General features: G+C 42.1%; 1 protein-coding gene across 3 annotated transcripts; it reads left to right on the forward strand.

Annotated features, from left to right (window-relative positions):
* The first annotated feature begins 424 nt into the window (after positions 1 to 424).
* Positions 425 to 17,774, forward strand: LOC111669722 (uncharacterized). Of its 3 annotated transcripts, XM_087179284.1 has the most exons (8): positions 425 to 650; positions 3,475 to 3,728; positions 4,749 to 4,995; positions 10,099 to 10,188; positions 11,881 to 12,072; positions 12,712 to 12,891; positions 14,015 to 14,140; positions 15,374 to 17,774. In XM_087179284.1, exons 1-8 carry the CDS (start codon positions 516 to 518, stop codon positions 15,539 to 15,541), a joined length of 1,392 nt encoding a protein of 463 aa, XP_087035410.1. In that variant the 5' UTR covers positions 425 to 515; the 3' UTR covers positions 15,542 to 17,774. The 3 variants fall into 3 exon arrangements, with proteins under 3 accessions (XP_087035410.1, XP_023281923.1, XP_087035411.1); XM_023426155.2 differs by lacking the exon at positions 14,015 to 14,140 and having other exon boundaries at positions 427 to 650; XM_087179285.1 differs by lacking the exon at positions 10,099 to 10,188 and having other exon boundaries at positions 427 to 650.
* The last annotated feature ends 2,515 nt before the right edge of the window (positions 17,775 to 20,289 follow it).

Below are 20,289 nucleotides of genomic sequence, written 5' to 3' on the forward strand. Positions count from 1 at the left end.
AATAATGTGTAAGTAGCAGTTTGTAGCTGGTCAAAGTGAAGCGAATTTTAATCTTCATATATTGATGATAGTTTAATGTATAACAGTGCATCATATCTAATGAGCCCATAAGTGTAAGTAAAATACTTCCTAAATGCAGTGGAGTAGCAGTAGGTAAGAAAACAGCATGAAATGAAAATACTCTAAACATACTAAAAAAAGTTAAACCAGCAAGTTCCACCATGGCTGAATTTTCTTGTGATATTTATAATAAATAAATAAAAAGCTTAATGTACATTTTTACATATATCAAGTTTGGGCTTCTAATAGAAGAAAAGACAGATATCCATATATTGAGTCTAAGTGTTGTTACACTCCGGTCCAGTGGGTGGCGGTAATGCCCTGTGTGCTTCGATTTATCCGCCACCAAAATGCTCATTTCACAGAAGAAATATTTTTCTTTTCGGAAGAAGATCCCGACAAAGCGGCCCTATTTCTTTTCAGCCAGAAAAAGTCGAAGAATCCGAAAACCAACGATGTACGCCAGAACAAACACCGGCAGCACACACGGAGACTTTCAAGATAGAAACGGAGTAAATTATGTGACATCGACAGAGTCCTTCGGTCACTGCTCTCAATTGTTCTGGAAAAAGGATCCCAACGACTCCGGAGTAAGAAAGCCAGCTGCCACCACCGTTAGCTAGCGAGCCCAGCTGACAATTAGCTGTATCAGACGGCTAATGGAGCAGCAGCTTGATTACTAAGCATTGAGCCAGCTATCTCTTTTACACATGTTTGTTGGTTGAGTTTAGCAACACCGGGTAATAATATGCTACAAGTTGTGTGACAGAACAGCAAACCTGCAAACATAGCCTCCGTCATGCTGAGCGGCTCATGGCCTAGTTTGACTCTTAGCTGCCGAGCTAAGTGGCTAGTAATTATGAGCTGCTGCACATTATATCTGTTACACTCCATTAATGGTTTGGTGAAATTGTCATTGCGAGTCTATCATTGCTGTGTGCTGAACATGCGCCAGAGGTTTAGGAAAATGTTCATTAATGTAGCCAAACATTAGCGAGCTAATGCTAACATCAGACAACACTGGCTAAATGGGTACGGTTAGCTAACACCGGAGCCTGTGCAAAACAAGGCAGCGCTGGAAAGCTGTATTTTGCTTTTGGGCACAGCCTTGTATAAAACTGTTATTTTAAAATGGCCAGCTCCAATGTGTTGAACAGCAGTGAATTTATTTGAGCAGTTAAGGCAAAAGTGCATGCACGCGGCCTGCAATATTGTTAGCGAACAGCGCAAAGTAAACACGACCGGGCTGTCCCACAGGAAACGGTAGCGGATGACGCCCCGCGGAGGACTTTGAAAGACCTCTTTGTGATGCCAGACTGTGCGGTTCATTCATGGTCGCTCTCTGCCGAGAGATTATCTGCACAGCGCACACAGACACCCACACATTAATTTATATATGCTAACATTTTTTATATTTGAATGTGAGCGAATTTACAGGTGACAGTTGTATGATCTTTCCTCCTCCTGCCAGTCAATCTGCATCTAATTACACAGTGTACGGGGATATCGGGTAATCTCAACTGAGTTGCTGAATTTCCCCAACATTTTTTAACATCAATGATTTTCATTATGTTTTTGTGTGACCCAGCTGGACACACTGAGGAACACTTAGGCGCTCTTCATGAATAGCAGTATGGAAATGATTTGGAGGGAAATGACAAGCAGATTCTTTCTAGAGGGGTGTGTGTTTTTCCCTCTTTTTAAAAAGACAAAAAACAAACTACTAATATGTCAATTAAGTTCTTTAAAGTGTAGGTCCATGTATTGATGCACAACTTTTATTTTCGCGGTGTCTCTTTAAATTAATTTTTGTTATTTCTGTTGTCTGATATTGAAACCACTCTGGCTGAGAGAACTCATTGGTTTGCAACTTACAAAAACTAACTTTGATAACACATAAATATAGCATTAAGAGCTGTGCTGCAGATGCAGATATACTGCAAATGGTTGACAACAGCAGAAGTTTCTGGTGAACTCTAAAATTGCATGCCCTTACAGAACATTAGCCGGCTCTGTTTGTTTTAGCTGGTTGCACAGGTCCAGTTTTATAGGAGGCTGTACATCCATTGTCAGCCTTTTCCTAATTAGCAGTGTGTAGTGATCAAGGAGAACTTGCATTGTTGTGAATCATTTGTAGTGTCTCTGTTGATTTGTTTGCATTTTTGTATTAGCAAGGTGATTCTACCAGCCATGTTCACTATTGGTCAAAAGTCTCAGAAAACCCAATTCTTCTTCTTTTTTTAAACTACAGGTGCAGCATATTTGCGGGAACTTCTGCAACAGTGTTCGAACAAACTTTCCATTATATAAATAACATCATGAGCATGTTCAGCTACTGAATTAGTAAAAAAAATATTTAGATTAAATTCACATTCAATGAGTACTTGATTTCAAAATGTAGTTGTTTATTTGTGCTTTGCTTTGATTCCAGAAAGACAATGAATTATGTAAATTTACAGCCAAATACAAAAAACAGAGGTTCTCTAAAACTTTTGACTGTTTGTGTCTGTGTTGTCAGATTGTTCAATGTGTTTCTTAATTTGCAGCAGTTTCTCTTGATGTGTTGACAAAGTCATGGAGATGCTTACTTCACTTTCTTGTGGTGTTGTCCTCTTGCATTTGTTTTCTGAGGTTTCACTGAGACCCAGTCAACAAACTTTGTAAACTTGTACAAAGAAGTGCATTTGAAGAAAACACAGTAAAATGATGTTTAAAATATGGCACTGCACCAGTAAGAAGTTATTTGAGAGAACTTATTCACCTGCCGACACATCAGAGCCGAGCATGGAGAAGTTTGTTTGTACACTTGACTCGGGGTTCTGTTCCCGGTCATTTTGTTGCGTAAAGCTTTGTGCTCATTTTTAGTTTGGTTATTTTCAAATGTGATTTACAAACTGGGCCGGTCAACTTGTCCACGTGCGTCTTGTGCTGCGAGTTCTTGCTGTCCAGAGAAAGGAGCAGAAAAGACAGAATATAGACAGTGTGCTGCATCAGCTTAGAGGGCTACCTCAGGATAAATAAATATAGCTTTGTGTCTCAGGCCATGTATGGATCACACATACAGCAGCACCATGTGGGAGTAGACAGTGATAAAACAAAAAGGTGACAGACCTGATATGGAAATGCAGGGGAAAAGACAGACTACAATAAGAGGCTATCCTAACCCTGAGACATTTTAAACTTTGGTTGCACAGCACAACAACATAGAACAGTTTGTCTTTGTCATTTATGTAATGCAATCTGATGATACACTTGGTCGTTTCAGTCATGTATTTACTCACATCACATTTGACATCTTCTCTGTTAGCAGCAACCTCCGAATAACTACATGAGAAATACTTAGTTCTGTACAAAATGATATCTTATATATGCATGTTGTACTTTGTTTTAATATGTTTGTCTCCTCTCTCACAGCCGAGTTCGACCATCAGCTGGTGCGATCAGCTCCCCACGTCCTCAGCAGCCCTCTCCAGCTCCAGTCTCTCCTCAACGTCACTCTCCAGCTCCAGTCTCTCCATGGAGTCCCGAGCGCCGGCACCGGCGACAACGGCGTCAGACGACATGGAGTCAGACGAGAGACCGTACGTGTGCGACCTGTGCAGCTGTGCCTACAAGCATGCCAGCTCCCTGCTCAACCACAAGCTCACCCACAAAACTGGAGACTTCAGGTAAGGACTAAGAATATTCTGTCCTCCAGGCATCCACTGTTTTCAGCTGATGTCAGTAAAGATGTTGTTTAGCAAGACACAGAACTCCTGACACCTCAGTGTATGTCACTGCACTTGGAGAGCATGAGTGAAATACCTGTAATATCAGAACCCCTTTTCTGTGGTGGCCCAGAGGGTCAAAAACACAACAGCAGTTCAGAAAATACCACGTTTCACAAAACAAAACATTTCAGACTGCGGGAAAAAAATTACTTAATTTACTTCTTGGGTGTGATTGGACAGAACAAAGTCCCTGGACACAGTTCAATGTCATTTCTATTGAGTTTTACTCTCAGCAGTGTCCTTATACTCTTCATGCCACCTTTGTTTTAATAAGGTCAAAGCCTGCTTCCAGAGGAGTTGCAAAAATTTGGAGGGAACTGAAATTTCTTTCCATAATATGGACAATACATAATTGCTCGTAGAAGGGGGAGATGATGCCATGGCCTGTCCAGCACAAACCCTAGTTGGAAATCGCACAACAACACACAATAAAACCGCAGAGAAGAGGCAGCAGTAGGAAATTGTCTTGTCAAGGCGTCACTCTTTCAATAAAGCTAAAAGTCTAAATGTTCAGTCAGTCATCTAAGGGACTTCCATCCAGCTGACCATTGTAGTTAACTTTCATACAGCGAGACAGCCAACCAGAGCAGAGTTTACAGCTGGTCATATCTAACACCAGTCTGCGTCAACACATCCACTGAATAAACTCTGAATTGACTTGAGTTCTGTCCAATCACAAAAGAGATGGCAGCGTGCACGATTTGCTGCAAGTGGTGGTTCTTTATAGTGTGTGTTTGTTTTGTCTTATTTTATATTTTTATCCTGAATGTTTGTGCCACTACGGAGATGCATTAATTTTAGTTGCATAGCTGTGCAGTGACAAATAAACGCATTCTGTTCTATTTGGTTAAATGTCACTCAGGGCCACCGTACTTTTCCTTCTCTAACCTCCGCACCGTTTTCATCTCCAAAACTCAGGTGCGACTTCTGCAGCAAGCCCTACACCAACTACATGTCCCTGCGCAACCACATGCGAATCCACGGTCAGAAGCGCTACATGTGTGACTTGTGTGGGAAGGCCTTCCGTCTGGCCCGGTACCTACGTAACCACCAGAGGATCCATGACGACGGGCCCAACCGCTTCGACTGTCCCTCCTGCTGCAAGAGCTACAGGACCATGCTGGAGCTGGCCCAGCATCGCTGCACTGCCGCTGTGTCCAACCAGGTGGGTGTGTGTTTGTGTGTGTGTGTGTATGTGAGAGTGAGAGAAGCTGCTCTGAGAGGAGTGGATGATGTGTGTCGGGCTGCATTAATGTTGATACTGTCTCAATTCTGTGAGAGTCTGAACATTTTCTATCGAAGTGAAATGTGATATTTATTTCAAGGTGTGTTGAAAGTGACTGATACTGAGATCAAATTCATGAACCACATCTTCTCTCAGAGGAGGTGAACAAAATTTCTGCTCATCTCCTGATCAGCTGTTCCTCTGTGATGTGTCTGACCTTTGCTCTTCTCTCCTTTTACTCATTATTGTTTCTAAACAGCTGTAGTCTGTCTTCTATATTAACAGTAGTATGTGATTTATTAAGTCTGAAATTACATAAACCAGTGAAATCAATGCAAAAATCAGAGTGTGTTCACACAAGATGACATACAGCTAATGGTACTGAAAAGACTAAAACAGCTGATCACTGTAGCTTTTAGCAAACATTACTCAAACGGAAATGGTGCATTTTTTTGGGGCTATTTTCAGAGACTGATTAAACGCACAGTCTGTAACTTCTGCCTCTAGGGGTCTCTCAAAAACAAAACAATAACAAAAGATGCCCTTTGGTGATGTCGTGAAGTAGCGTGGGATCTTGGGAGTTGTTGTATTCACCACCTTTGCAGTGAGCTTCTCCTGGTTTGGATTCCTTCAGTGGCAGTGGTTCAGGAGGTTTTTACCCGGAGCTGAATTATCCACAGAGGTCTCCTCCTCCACAAAACAAACAGACCTTGTGATTATAACCTGTGAAAACACTGAAAGTTTCACTTTAAAAATCAGAGATTAACAGACGCTATTCAATGACACAGGACAGGACGTCTCCAGCAGCTGGGAGCTGAGCTGTCTAACATTTCCTCAGCTTGTTTCTCTGATAACTTCAACCAGACGTCCGACGACTAAAATCCTTCATCTGCTTCAAATAAATAGTTGAAAACCACAAAGGTGTAAAAGGTGTATGTGGCTTAAAATTAGATGAAAGTCAACGTTGAGCTTCTGTCAGACAAAACTGACACATGTGCATAGAGGATATGATGTCATTGACAGGCAACCAGTGAAACATTACCATAATTAAAATCACAGATTTCACTGGTTTGTAAATTGATGGAAACATTTCGTAAAATATGTAAGAACACAACTCAACAAAATATAGAACATAGGTCTAGTTGTTTTTTAGACATTTTCATGTGGAAATGTTACAGTTTACAGCTTTGATACGCAAGAAAAATATAGAGTATGACTGCACTTATACATTTTAGAGAGTTGTGTTAGTGAAATAACTTTAAGGAGCAAGTTGCTTCAGCAGGACGACAGAATATCTCACATGTGACCTGTCCCACTTCCACCTCCCTTCATGAAGGCACCCTGACAAACCACTTGGTGGCTCTAGTGCAAAAGGGCCGGAGCCCTCCAGGCCCCTGTGATTTTTAATGCAGTGATTATTTTAGTCTGAATACTTGTTAAAATTGTTTTTCCTCAGCATGGTAGCGACTCGACTCAACTCAACTCTCCTCTACTTGCTTTTGGTATCAGGTGTTCGCTTGGAACTTCAGCTGAGCTTATAATAAAGAAAAGTACCAGGTACAAGGCCATAGCCACAACCTTTGCCCGATGGAAAACCAATAAAGTTGAGTAAGGTTGAGCCAGTACCATGTAGTGGAAAAATGTCCTGATGCATCAACACACCTGGTCCTGATGTTTTCTGCTTGACACTAGTGCTCAGGTGTGTAACAGCATGTAACATCAGTCACTGCATGAGGTCTGACCAGGGACCAGTTGCAGAAACAAAAGGAGGGGACAGAAACCATTTACAAATTTCTGCTCATACTTGCAGAGTCAGTAAACTCCTCAATAATGTCCCACTTAGATTTAAATTTAGTGATATTGCATAAAAGTGAATAGACTTTGGCTCCATAAACTCTCCTATGTGACGACATCTACAAACAGCAGAATCTAAGAAGTGAAGCTGATTAACGGAGTAAATCACAATCTTGGAACAAAATTACTTTTTTTTTTTAAAAGGGCTTTTGAAAAGATCTTAAAATTAAACTTGGCATTTGAATTCTACATCCAAAATAATCCACTGTTAATCCCACTAATGCAACACTGTAATTGATCAGTAAGTGTGTGGGCCTGTGTGTGTGACGGTGTGTTTGGAAAAGTGACAGTGTGTTGTGAACTAACTTGCTGACTGGCTGGTATCACAGTGTGAGAGAGGTGCCATATCCCTTTTAATTACTGAATGAAATCAAAGCCTGTTAATATAAATGCAATTAATTAATGATACATATTCTTCACACAGGAAACCAAGTACACTGATACATTTAAACCAACCTGTGTGAAGAAAATCTGAAAGATTAGGAGAGCAAGAGCCCACAGGCTAAATGCACTGTTGTACTGTAAGATAGAAGATGTCTCTGCTGCAGTTTACACTGACTTCATATCACTGATTTGATGGATTGGGAGCGTATTTTCCATTAAGCTGCTAAAATACTATTCAGAATGATGTGTAATTAATGTTAAGCATTGTTCTCATTAAGTATGTTAACAAGGTGTATCACTGTTGTTCCTACACTAATGAGGAGCGTCACACTCTTTAACTAAACCCCTCCAGGTAAATCTTGTTTTTTAAATGAATCTCCACCTGGTCTTAAAGGTGAGACTCAGTGTTTTATTTCTGTGAAATCTTTGCATCAAGTTGGAGGAGCCACAAGGGACAGGTTAGAAAAGGATGCTCAAAATTTAAGCAGCAGATGGCACAACATGAATATATGTTTACAAAGTATGTGTGTAGCGTGTGTGTGTATATGTATGTATATATACACTCACCGGCCACTTTATTAGGTACACCTTGCTAGTACCGGATTGGACCCCCTTTGCCTTCAGAACTCCCTTAATTCTTAATTCAACAAGGTGCTGGAAACATTCCTCAGAGGTTTTGGTCCATATTGACATGATAGCATCACACAGTTGCTGCAGATTTGTCTGCTGCACATCCATGATGCAAATCTCCTGTTCCACCACATCCCAAAGGTGCTTTATTGGATTGAGATCTGGTGACTGTGGAGGCCATTTGAGTTCAGAGAACTCATCGTCATGTTGAAGAAACCAGTTTGATTGAGATGATTTGAGCTGTGTGACATGGCACGTTATCCTGCTGGAAGTAGCCATCAGAAGATGGGTGCACTGTGGTCATAAAGGGATGGACATAGTCAGCAACAATACTGTGGCATTCAAACAAAGCTCAACTGGTACTAAAGGGCCTAAGGTGTGCCAAGAAAATATCCCCCACACCATTACACCACCAGCAGCAGCCTGAACCGTAGATACAAGGCTGGATGAATCCATGCTTTCATGTTGTTTTCGTCAAATTCTGACTGTCATCCGAATGTCGCAGCAGAAATCGAGACTCATCAGACCAGGCACTGTTTTTCCAATCTTCTATTGTCCAATGTTGGTGAGCCGGGGCGGATTGTAGCCTCAGTTTCCTGTTCTCAGCTGACAGGAGTGGCCCCCGGTGTGGTCCTCTGCTGCTGTAGCCCATCTGCTTCAAGGTTTCACGTGTTGTGCGTTCAGAGATGCTCTTCTGCATACCTCGGTTGTAACGACTGGTTATTTGAGTTACTGTTGCCTTTCTATCAGCTCAAACCAGTCTGGCCATTCTCCTCTGACCTCTGGCATCAACGAGGCATTTTGGCCTTGTTATATATATACACACTCAATGAGCAGCTAATTCATGCAATTATTAAATAAATATTAAGCAGCCAATCATGTGGCAGCAGGAGAATGTATAAAATCCTGCAGATACAGGCCAGAAGCTTCAGTTAATGTTCACATGAAACATCAGAATGAGGAAAAAGTGTGATATCAGTGACTGACTGTGGCATGATTCGTGGTGACACAGGGTGGCTGAGTGTACATGGTCAAAATAAAAACATCCAGTGAGCATCAGTTCTGTGGACAGAGACACCTTTCTGTCAGCTCTAATCTTTTTCTACCAAGAACATGCAACATCAGATAACATTACTGACAGACACAGAACTTTGATATTCAGAGGATGATTGAGTCATTTGACCTGTTGCACTCCTATTCATAAGAAACAGCTTGCAGAAGAAACTGCTTTACTTATCAGGAGATGCAGTGTGTGCTCCCATAGATGCAGGTTGTTGAATAAGACTTTGCATTAAAATATCTTCCTATGTCTTTCACATTGTTTTAATTCATACATATAAAATGTAAAACATCATAGTTCTCGTTATCAGAGGTAAGTTTTCACTTTTGTTTATGCCCCCCCCCCCCCCCCCTCTGATTGACGTGAACAGAATATGAACGGAAGCTCCTGACCTGTATCAATAGGATTGTATGCACTGCACTGCTGACACATGATTGGCTAATTGCATTAATAGGCAGGTATACAGGAGTTCCTATTATAATTCCTAATAAAAGTCTCTGTAAGTGTATGTATATACATACATACACACACACACAAACATATATATGAAATGTTGTCACAAGGTGAGTTGTACTTGTGACGAGGATCCTGAAGTTACTGTGTAAAGTTGGTGGAATACACTACAAACTATCAGTCACAGCAGTGCTGTTTGTCGTCTTGTGCATTAATTGGATCAACGTTTTTAACAATTTCAACATAAATGGAATGAAATAGCGTTTGCGTCTTTTCTGATTCTGTGGTGAAGTAATTGGCCCAGTACAGGGGAAACACTGGGGTGTGAGTGTTGATGTGCATGTATGACATGGTATATTTTCTATTATATGCTTTGATGAAATGTGTGCATGTAACATAATGTAGCCCACTTCTCTTGACCCTCTGTCCTCTCTCCAGCCACAGTTTTTACTGCGCCCCACCCTCCTGTACTGAACGTGGGCTGTGGAGTCAGGGTTAGACCAGGGTTAGGCTCAGTTTAGGCAAAGGGTCAGGGCTCAGATATCAGAGAATGGATGCACTTCAGTTGATTATCCTCACAAGTATAGTAATCCAATTATATGTGTGTTTGTGCGTGTGTGTACGTGTGTGTCTGTGTGTGCGTGTGGGGTTTGGTTCATAAGAACCGGTTCAACTGCCCGTCCTGCTTTAAGAGCTACCGAACCATGCTGGACCTGGCCCAGCACCGGTGCAGCGCTGCGACCAAAAACCAGGTTGGTGTGAGCATGAGTGAGCGTGTGTGTGTGTGTGTGTGTGTGTGTGTGTCTGTGTGTGTTGTGTGTGAGGCGGCGTCAGTGTAGCTGTGAGGAAGGGCCGACCTGTGCAGGAGTGTTATATGTGATGGTCACGATCAACTGGTTCAACCACCCCCTGCGCCTGTTTTAAACTTCAGCCACTGTGTGGTGCTGTTGTTATTACAGGCAGCGTTTTAACATTAGAGTAAACACAGACGATGATGACTGATGTCAGAGTGTCTGTCTGACCATTGCATCTAAAATCTTAGTTTGGAAATAATTCAACTTTATCAGAAAGAGGAAAATTCTATTTCCCTACAACTTGGGTCTCATGTTTGACCTCTAATATTAAGGCTACAGTCCCAAGTATGCTGAATCCCCAGACATGCAACATTCAAACCTAATCCTGGGGCCCCGTCTTGTAGCGGGGTCCTGAGTTTAGAATCGAGTCTAGTTTAATATTTAAGTGTATTTATTGGACTTAGTTCTACTGAATTTCTATCACATTGAGCTACCACAAAGTAAGTGGCCACAGCTCATCTTTGCCCAGGGGCCCTGTTGTGGATGAATCCAGCTCTGACCAGTAGGGTGTCCACAGGTCATGAATGGGTTTTGAACATGTCCATTTTATTAAAACTTCTTATTTTGGAAGTGAAAATGAAAGTACACATTAAAGAATAGGTTCTGTCTTTAATACTGACAGAGTGAACATATCTCTTATTAGCTGAAGCTGATCCGAAGCTTCATCAGTTTATTATTTTCTGTGCTTTTATTATGGAACTTCCTGCCCTTTCAAATGTTAACCCAATGCATTATAAAAGTACTTCAACTTTAATTTGTCAAACTTGACTCAAGTGGTGAACGTAAAAACACAATTGATCGAATCGATGACTAGAAAGGTCCACTCATGTTTCCTTTTCACTTCCAAGTCAGTGTTCTGTATAAATGTATGAAACCACTGTCATTTCATTTTATGAACCCCACTGTCTCAGCAGGACATCTGGTCTGTAAAATGTAAACATCCCTGATATGAATGATGGTCTGAACTGTTAAGATAAGACCTGAGTTGTAAAGCAAAGACTGAATTTTCCTACAAGCATGATGAGGCAAAGTTAAAGCATAGAGGTCTCCTGTCGCTGCAAACCTCGAGGGAAAAGGTCGGTTAGAAGGTCAGGGTTAGTGGACAGGTTGACCAGACACACATCTTCTGTTGTTGTCATGGTTAGAGGAGATAGACACAGGTTAATGTTGGATGTCGACATTCTGTTCAGCTATAATCTGTAGAGTTGGTAATTTGGCAAATCTTTGTGAGTGTATTTGTGTGTGTATGTGTGTGTGTACGACTTGATCACTCCATCTCCTCATGTCAGGGCAGTGAGATTTAAGGAGTCAGTCAGTATTAAGATGCATTAACTTCATTTACACTGAACAGTACAAGAAGCTTGGAGAATCTGATTCATTGTGGAGAGGAACAACAGTTCATCACATTCATCTGTCCCCTCTCCTCCGCTCTGTGACTTCTCTCTCTCTCTCTCTCTCTCTCTCTCTCTCTCTCTCTCTCTCGTCACAAAGTCTCTGCATGAATGTGGCACAAACTGTGTTAAGTCTGAAATGATTTTAAAACATCCCTCTTCCCCCTCTCTTTCTCTCTTCACCCCTCCTCCCATCCAGTCTGGCGGCCGTCGTTCCAATTTCTCCGCCAATCCTCGCCGTCAGCAACAGCAGCAGCAGAACAGTGCTAACTCCATGATGCAACCGCAGCATGGAGGACACGGCCAGCAGGATCCTCTGCCCTCCCACTGCGTGTCGCCAATGTCTCAGGGAGGGCAGGGCGGCAGCCAGTCTGTGCCTGACCCCCACCAGGTAGGGAGGAGAAATCAGCTCACATGCCACGTCCACACTACTATGTTTTCATTTTAAAACGCATCTCTTCTGCTACCTTTCCTCATCCTGTCCACACAACTCTGGCTTTTTTGAGCACTGAAAACAGGGACTTCTGGAAACCCTGCTGAACCTGTTTTAGTTTGAAAGCTCTGGGGTTGTGTTGTCGTCCAGACAGGCGAAAATGGAGACATTTGGAATGGATGACATAGACACCCACTGTCGCTCCCTGATAGGGCCTCGACTACAAGTGATGGAAGCAACATGAATTATAAATTACAAGTGTTACTGACCTTGTTGTTTTTGCTAGTAGCAGCTCTTCGGTTAAATTCTGCATTTTAAAGCTACAACTCTCTTTGCTGTTCCTTGTTCAGAGGATTTTTTGCAGCTAATCAACTGCAGAATAGACAATCTGCTTCCTGTTTACACTGGCTCGCGCACGCCCAGTGGATGTGAATGGTCATGTATGTGTGTATTTTCAGGTGTGGTAGTCAAGCAAGGATTGTTTCTGATATGGAGCTAAAACGAAAACATAATAGTGTGGACGTAATGGGCAGGACAAACACTGAGGGTTCATAATGTTGTTGATATAAGAGTGTGTTGACCTGTGTGTTCCTGCAGGGCCGTCCCAGCTCAGTGTCCTCCCAGAGCAGCCAGCAGAGCATGAGGAGCTCGTCCTCCAACAAACACGTCTCCTCCTCCAGCGCCACCCCATCCTCCTCCTACTCCCTGCTCCAGCCCCTGGTGCCTGAGGTAAAGGAGATGAGCTCGGGATACACTAGGCTGAGCGCCAACCCCATGGTAGGAGAGAGAACCGCCACACACCCGCTGTCCGCTGGCTAGCTGCCTTCTCCCTGTCTGCCTACTAACATCAGGAGAAGAGGGACTAATGTGTCAGTGCTTCATGTGTCCACTGGGACTCTCTGCTCACAGATCACTGTTTCAGTAGAGAGATAAAGTCATCTGCTCTCTGTCTATAGAGAGGCCTGGTGGACACGGTCTTCTTCGTAAATCTTTTGGGTTTTAGTCTGTTGGTGTCATTCAAAATGCTCTTGGGACACTGATGGAAATATGACTTCAAGCTTTGATACAGAGCAAAATGACCCGCTCAAAACATAAGATGTCCTGTCACAGCTTACGCTTGGCCAGTGTGTGCTACACAGATAAATGCCACTCTGTTCTGTTTTTATGTTAGATTTGAGTCTAATTTGCAGTTCAGAAAGACCAACAGAGTGGTGAGTCTGTCTGTATATAGACAATCTAGTGTCAGCCTCACTGTGTACATCGTTTTCCAGACGCATACACACTCAAGTCCTGGCCAACAACTAAAGGCAGTAGTTGTAGACAATAGTCAAACTGTCCCTAGTATCCTTTTAAGCAGATTGCATCAGTGTTGGAAAGTAGTTATTTAAATCAGGGTCTCAGAGCTGCAGAGCTGCTCAACCCAGCACAAAACAGAGAGCTGGGTTACATGTAACCATAGCAACAGCCATCACATCACAAAGGTAGTCTGAGGGTAAAGAAAGTAGTCTGAGGGTAAACGTTGACATTTCTCTCCAACAAATTTCCCAGTGCCCAGAGAAGAAAACCAACAGACTCAAATTCAGTGGATGAGTATTTCCTTTGCTTGGGCTCTAAACTGTTGATCGACTCTGGCGGTAGGAAGCTCTCTAACACTACTAACTGGGGGCTGTGCTGTTAACTTTCACTCTTTCACACTAATCATTCACTCAGCTTCTGTTGTACATCTCAGTGTCGTAGTTTTGGGCTGCACATGAGTCATTCTTCTTCATAACATTTTACTATTTTTCATTCACGATTGAGTTCTGTGGTTAAACTGTTGAGATGCATCAAGTTTGATGATCAGCCGCGACAGCATGGCTGGTATTATTTTCACCGTGTGTGTGTGTGTGTGTGTGATAAGATGCAGACAAGTTCAAAGAAGGGTTGGAACATCAACATGTTGACAGGCGTTAGGCAGCAACAACCTCCGAGCAGCAACCCGCATGATGAAATGACTAAATTTGCATGGTGCCTTCACACCGTCGACGTGAGTGTTTGCCGGTTTTTGTGGCGTTTTCTCTGCGGGGAATCAGCTGTTTTAAAGTGATAGTTCAGGTTATTCGACACAGGGTTGTGTGAGGTCCTTATACATAGTCGGTGTATTACTATTTGGATTTGGATCGGCACCTTCCCAGTTTAGAGAAGCAGCGGGAGCACCAGCACAGAAGCTGACAGATGTGCTACTTTGGGGCTACGGGGGTCAGCTGCAAAAATGTGTTATAGTCACTTTAAAAAAATGCTCACAGAAAAAAGCTAATATCAGTTGAAGTGTACGCTAGGACTCAATATCGCCACAGCTTTCCTGAATCGATTCAGTTAGAGATATTTCAGTTACAATAACAGTTTTGCTCAGATATGAATGAGATTCTCAGAGAACTAATGCTGTAACTTGTTCTTCTAACCTGGTGCATTATTTAAAATATTAATGTTTATATTAGGAATGGAGCCCAGAGCAGTTACATTAATTGATTACATTAACTTTTTCATTCAACGTGGCCAGCAGTTCAGACCCTGTTATTTCTCTAGAAATAATAGGTAGGTAAGTGATGTGCGTTGCTAACGTACCCTGGTGCAGCGGCTACAGTGTGAACTACCGGGTACACACAGCTGCTTCTTCTGTCAGCTTCTGAAATCGAAGCACGTCTGACTTTAGACCTGTGTCCTCAGTGGAGTCACGGCTGCCATGTTTTTTGTCTCTCTCTCGTGACCAGATCTCGTTGTGCGAGAGGGCCGGTCACGAGAGACTTATGAGGTTACAGCCTGACACATCCACAGGAGACTGTAAAAGACATATATTAAAAGATCGATCTCAGGATTTTATGAATCGATATGGGATTATTCAAATGAAGATCGTTTTGAATTGGAGAATCAGCTTTTTTTCTATCCAGCCCTAGTGTACGCTATATTTTGAATATTTTCACCTCTTTATCTTGCCTTTCCTGTGGCACTACATTTTGTGAACCGTTGAACCAGTGCGTTCCTACACTGTGCTAAGATCTGCCAGGGCCTTTATGAGTAAATGTGCAGACACACAGTTTGTTCCCACAGAGGAAGATTTCAATCCTTCTCATCTGCAGCAGTGTTTTTTAGTTTTTCTGAACTCATCTTTTCCTCATCTATAGGCATCAGTTGGTGTTTTTTAATCTGAAAACTTCACTCCACTGACAGGAATTCTCTCTCTCTCTCTCTCTCTCTCTCTCTCTCCCCCACCTCCCCTCAGCCGAAGCACCAGGACACTTTCTCTCTGGCCCCCCAGCGGCCCCTAACCACCATCAACCCCATTGGCCACTCCCTTCATCCGAACGGAGCACCCACGCTCAAGCCTTCCCCTGTGCCACGCACCATCCAGGCCATGCCCTGGGAACAGCGCTCCCTCTACAATCAATGAGACCCCCCCCCCCAGGAATCAATCACCCCACCTTCACGTCGCATCCACCACCACCCCTACACATCCTCCTCCACCTCCTCCTCCCCACCCCTTTTTGGATCCAGCATCAAGGACGGAGGACTTTGGAGGCCCCTCCACACCTCACCCCTCCTTCGGAACATTGTGTTTGGGATCAGGGAAGGGCACTATTGAGAACTAGTTGAGATTGATTACTGAGTAGTTAGGTTAAAAAAATGTGTTGCCTTGACCCTAATGTATGATCTATGCCATGTACTTGATATAAGTTAAAATGTCCCCACACCAAGAATTTATCTCCCCCTCCTTCTCTCCCACTCTAGTTATGAAAATATCTATCCTTCCCATTATGAATAGTGTCTCTCCTCACCCCCTCCCCCCTTTATCCATATGTTAAATGAAACAAAAGGCTATTTTTTATCAAGAGTGTGTTTCCAACCCTGAACCCCAAAGTTGTCAAAGTAAATGTGACAAAAAGTCCCTTCAGTTTGATATGTTTTTGAACATAAAACCCAATTTTGTTTTTGTAAAATGAGGCTTCTGGAAAGTAAAGGGAAAGGGGGAAACATGAACTTTTTTTTTAATTTTATTTTTTTTTACGTACCCCTTTAACATGCTCCAGAATGAACATTGTGTATATTGTACGTTAGGAGGTGTCATGACTATTTCAGAAAGTTGTTTCCGTTCTATTTGACGTTACAGCACCCACACCTCTCGTCTCTGAGCACCAACAGCAAGGACCACGACTGACAACTGTTGTTCAGCAAAAAAAAAAAAACATGTTTTGACAGTATACGTGCCAGTTTGGCTTCTCTGTGTTTGTGAAGACTGAAGCCCCGCTGTTGAAAAGGACCTCTTCGCCAACCAGCCACGGATATAAGGACAGTTTGGTGCGGTTTCCTTCTTTCAATACACAACTGAGAGCTCAACTTCCTGGTGGCATGTCGACACTGTCGTTTTAATAATATAAAGATAACAGGACATGGCTGTGTCCCGATTCAGGGGCCGCATCCTTCAGAGGACGCCGTCTTAGACCGTGATGACCGAACCAAAATGAGATGGTCTGGTCTATGCAGGATTTTTGCTGTGCATCACCAGCTGTGCCCGCCCTAACTCTTAAGGTCGCCTAGCAACCTTGACGACGTCTTTTTTTTTTTTTTTTTACAATAACTTGAGGTTTTAAGGCCCTTGGTTTTAACAGTTGTACCATTAGCTGTTGAACTGAGCTGAAACCCAATATTTAAAAGTGTAATCCTCAGGCTCTCTGTCAGTGTTTTTTGACTTCATTACCAGCACGCAATGAATCTTGGGATAGGTTGGGCCACAAAGAATCCACCTGTTGGAGCCTTCATTGCCCAGGAAAAGAAGGCTGCAATTGAAGGAGCCTTCGAAATGGGACAGTGTAGTTGCACCACTGCAACGCAGTCGGACTTCCAACACAGCCTCTGAAGGATGCAGCCCCTGAACTGGGAAACAGCTCACGTCTCCACCCCACCCCACTCCCCCCCTTTTTTTTTTCCACCCTAACTGACCATTAACATGTTTGTTCCTTTCACTTTGAAGCACTTTAAGACAAGTGCTGTATTACTTTTGTCTCCGCCACCCACCCCCATCCTTTACCTAGAGCTGTGTCGGCTAAAAAGATGTAACTTTGCCTTACATCAAACCATCACCCCCCCCCCATCAGAACTCCACTCACATGATCACCAGTGACTTAGCAGCAGAACTGGGCCTAGTTTGTGCCCATAACATGGCTGCAACTGCAGTGGCCAAAAAACAGTAGGTCTGCAGCTCCACCCAACCCCAACTCCACCCCTCCCCTCGGCTCCAACACACCCTCCAGTGTTGCTTTTCTTGTAGAAAGAAAAACCGTTAAGGCTGCATCTCACTGCTCCCAGGACGGATTCAGTTAACACCTACCTGCAGGGTGTTTCAATAAGCAGCCAATCACGGTTGGCCGGATAAATCCAAGTGTTTTGTAAACAGTCAATTTGATGAATAACAGTTAAATCATGGATCCAGTAGGTAGTTACATTAGGTTATCTTGCTAACATGGTGCTCATTGAAATACCCACAATTCTACTGACATTGTATTTTCTCTTTTAAAAGTTGTTTCTATTTTTATTCATGACATGTTTTCATTGTTGCTTTCTCTCTCCTTGTAAAGTGTCTTTGAGTATTTAGAAAAGTGCTATACAAATAAAATGTTTTATCATTATCACCATCAGTGCTGCACTTCCTCCGCTCACAGCAGAATCAGGGATGCAGACAGTCGTTTTCTACATTTATTGTTTCATTAACAAAATGTTAAATCAATAATAATTTATCAGTCTGAGGTCATGTTTTTATACGGTTTCATTTATTAAATGTCCAAAACCCCAAATATTCAGTTTTCTTTATTAAAAAGACATCAACCCTCACATTTTAGAAGCTGTAACCAGGGAATGACAAATTATTAACCAATCATCAAAATATTTGCTGATTGATTTTTGATAGCTAATTGTTGCAGCTATAATTAGAGGTAACATTAAACTTATCAATGCTGCTTTTTCATTTTTAAATGAACATTCATTTTTTTGAGAACTAAAAAGCCACATGTAGATATTTTACATGGTAATTAAATGTAATTTGGAAGCTGATCTCAGAATAACAAGTTTGAACATATACATCTACCAGCTTCACCTACGGATGGAGATTGTGTGATAGGTCAAAAGCTCCAGAACAAGCAGGTAAGTGGACCTTGAGTGACAACCTAAACTATCTTCAGTTGTTTCCCACATCTTTAATGTGATTTTATGTTCATTTCACAAGAGTTTGAAAACAGACACCACAGGCCGATGACTTCCCCTCAGTTTACCTTCAGACCGACTTTGCTTATTTTTTGACTTAATTCAAAGACTTTTGAGCAGGTTGAGCTGAGATCTTTAAAACTATGAATGAGTTCATATGTAAGTATCATCAGAAGGTGCACACTTTAACTTTTTTCTCTAAAATGGATGTGACTGTCTTCCACAAGAGTTACTCCTCAGGTACAGGTGAGTATTTACAATTGAGCACTGATGACACCTCATACATCCTCTGTTAATTGGGTTGATAACATATGAGGACACTGACCGTTCATTCAGTTACTATTGATCACAACACGTAAATGTTACATTTAATGTACGTTTTCTTTCCAGGTTTCCTCCAGACATGTTTTCAGAGATAAAGTATCCAGAATCTATCAGTATACACATACTGTTCATTTCCTGCTTCACTGAGAAGTTCTCTCCAATTTTCAAGTTTCCTCATCACACAGGTGTAAGTACTGGACTAATGATGTCACAAAATCCTGATGCTGCTTCCAAATGTGAATGTTAAGTTTAAGGTTGAGCAGAGAGAAATGGTGATGAATGTTACAAACATCACAGAGAAAGCAAAAACATTTCTGAGTGGATTACCAGCAGTGTCCCCCACCATTTGTAAAGTCTCATATAAAGTAATGTCTCTTATCACACTTGTATATATGAATGAGTTTCTGAACATTTAAATATTTCTTATAGGCTAGAAGAGATAAAACCTCCCAGTATTTCACAAAAATAATTCAGAAATTTTTTTTTTATGTGTAGCAGAATGTGGTTTTGTGATCTTCTCTGTGCTGTTAATCATCTAACAACTCCTGAGGCTAATTTTCTGACCCATTCATTTATTTTACCACCCAAATTGGGAAATAGCAGCCCACATGATCAAGTCAACTTTACAGTCCAAAGCATCATGTGTCTGACGATACATAGTAAAGCAGACAAAAGTCCTGGGGGCCCAAAAGCCCCAGGTTGTGGTGTGTCAATTAGTTGCAAATAATTGAATTGCAGGAGTTGCAACACTATAATAAAGTATAATCATCAACTATGCATTATTAAAAACCTTATGTCCTGTTCTTATAAAGAGGTCCTGTGTCAAAATTTGTATTATTTGATGTAATACGGTGCATTTTCCTAAATGAAGATGTTTTTAATGAAATTATTACCCAGAAAACATGAGTCAGGTGATAACATCCAGCATCAGGTGCTGGTGACTGGGTGGGTATCTCTGTATAATGGTGTGAGCTGTCTGCACTGGATTTACTGGGAGCTCGGAGGTGACCTGGGGGTAAAACAACTTTTGCCCCTGGCCCTGTAGCAAGTTAAGCCCTGTTGTCAGAGGAGGATTCTTCCATGTTCAGTCCCATCATGTGTTGCTGCCAACAGACTTTGGTCTAGGAACTGATGACACAGTCCTCATACACAAATGTGTAAATAATACAAAGTGTTAAAAATAAAACTACTTAAAACCCAGACTCGTGTAAATGTGTTTGAATGTTACATCTATTTTTTTCAAAACCTTAAAGACACGTGGTTTCAGAGCAGTTTCTTCTTCTTCTCATTATTATTGGTATAGAAGATAAATTGTTTTATTTCCCGGGTGTCACTCTGAAGTCAACAGGTTTCATTCAACCCTTGCTATATTTCACCAGGCTGTGCGCGTGTGGCGGGAGCGCGCATTAAAATCCAACTTTTAAAGAAATGAATGAACCGACTCGCGCTCTTTTATCGGCCCGATTAAAGACTTTGACGTCATCCATAGCGCGGGACTCCGGTGCAGATTACACCGAATTAAAATCCACTAATCGGTGGTCGGGTCGTTAGTTCGGTGTCGAGGCTCGTTACTGATGAGAAATCGTTAGTGTTTTCGATGACCGGGATCGTTCGGGACTG

Source organism: Seriola lalandi, unplaced genomic scaffold, assembly GCF_002814215.2.
Source record: "Seriola lalandi dorsalis isolate HSWRI2012SDOR001 ecotype SW California unplaced genomic scaffold, Sedor1 jcf7180002054816, whole genome shotgun sequence".
NCBI classification, from domain to species: domain Eukaryota; kingdom Metazoa; phylum Chordata; class Actinopteri; order Carangiformes; family Carangidae; genus Seriola; species Seriola lalandi.

Bases quoted from the DNA above. Each gene is read 5' to 3' on its own strand.
- LOC111669722 (XM_087179284.1), top strand. From the start codon at position 516: ATGTACGCCAGAACAAACACCGGCAGCACACACGGAGACTTTCAAGAT. The intron at 651-3,474 runs GTAAGAAAGCCA...CCTCTCTCACAG, and splicing joins AGGATCCCAACGACTCCGGA to CCGAGTTCGACCATCAGCTG. The intron at 12,073-12,711 runs GTAGGGAGGAGA...GTGTTCCTGCAG, and splicing joins CTGTGCCTGACCCCCACCAG to GGCCGTCCCAGCTCAGTGTC.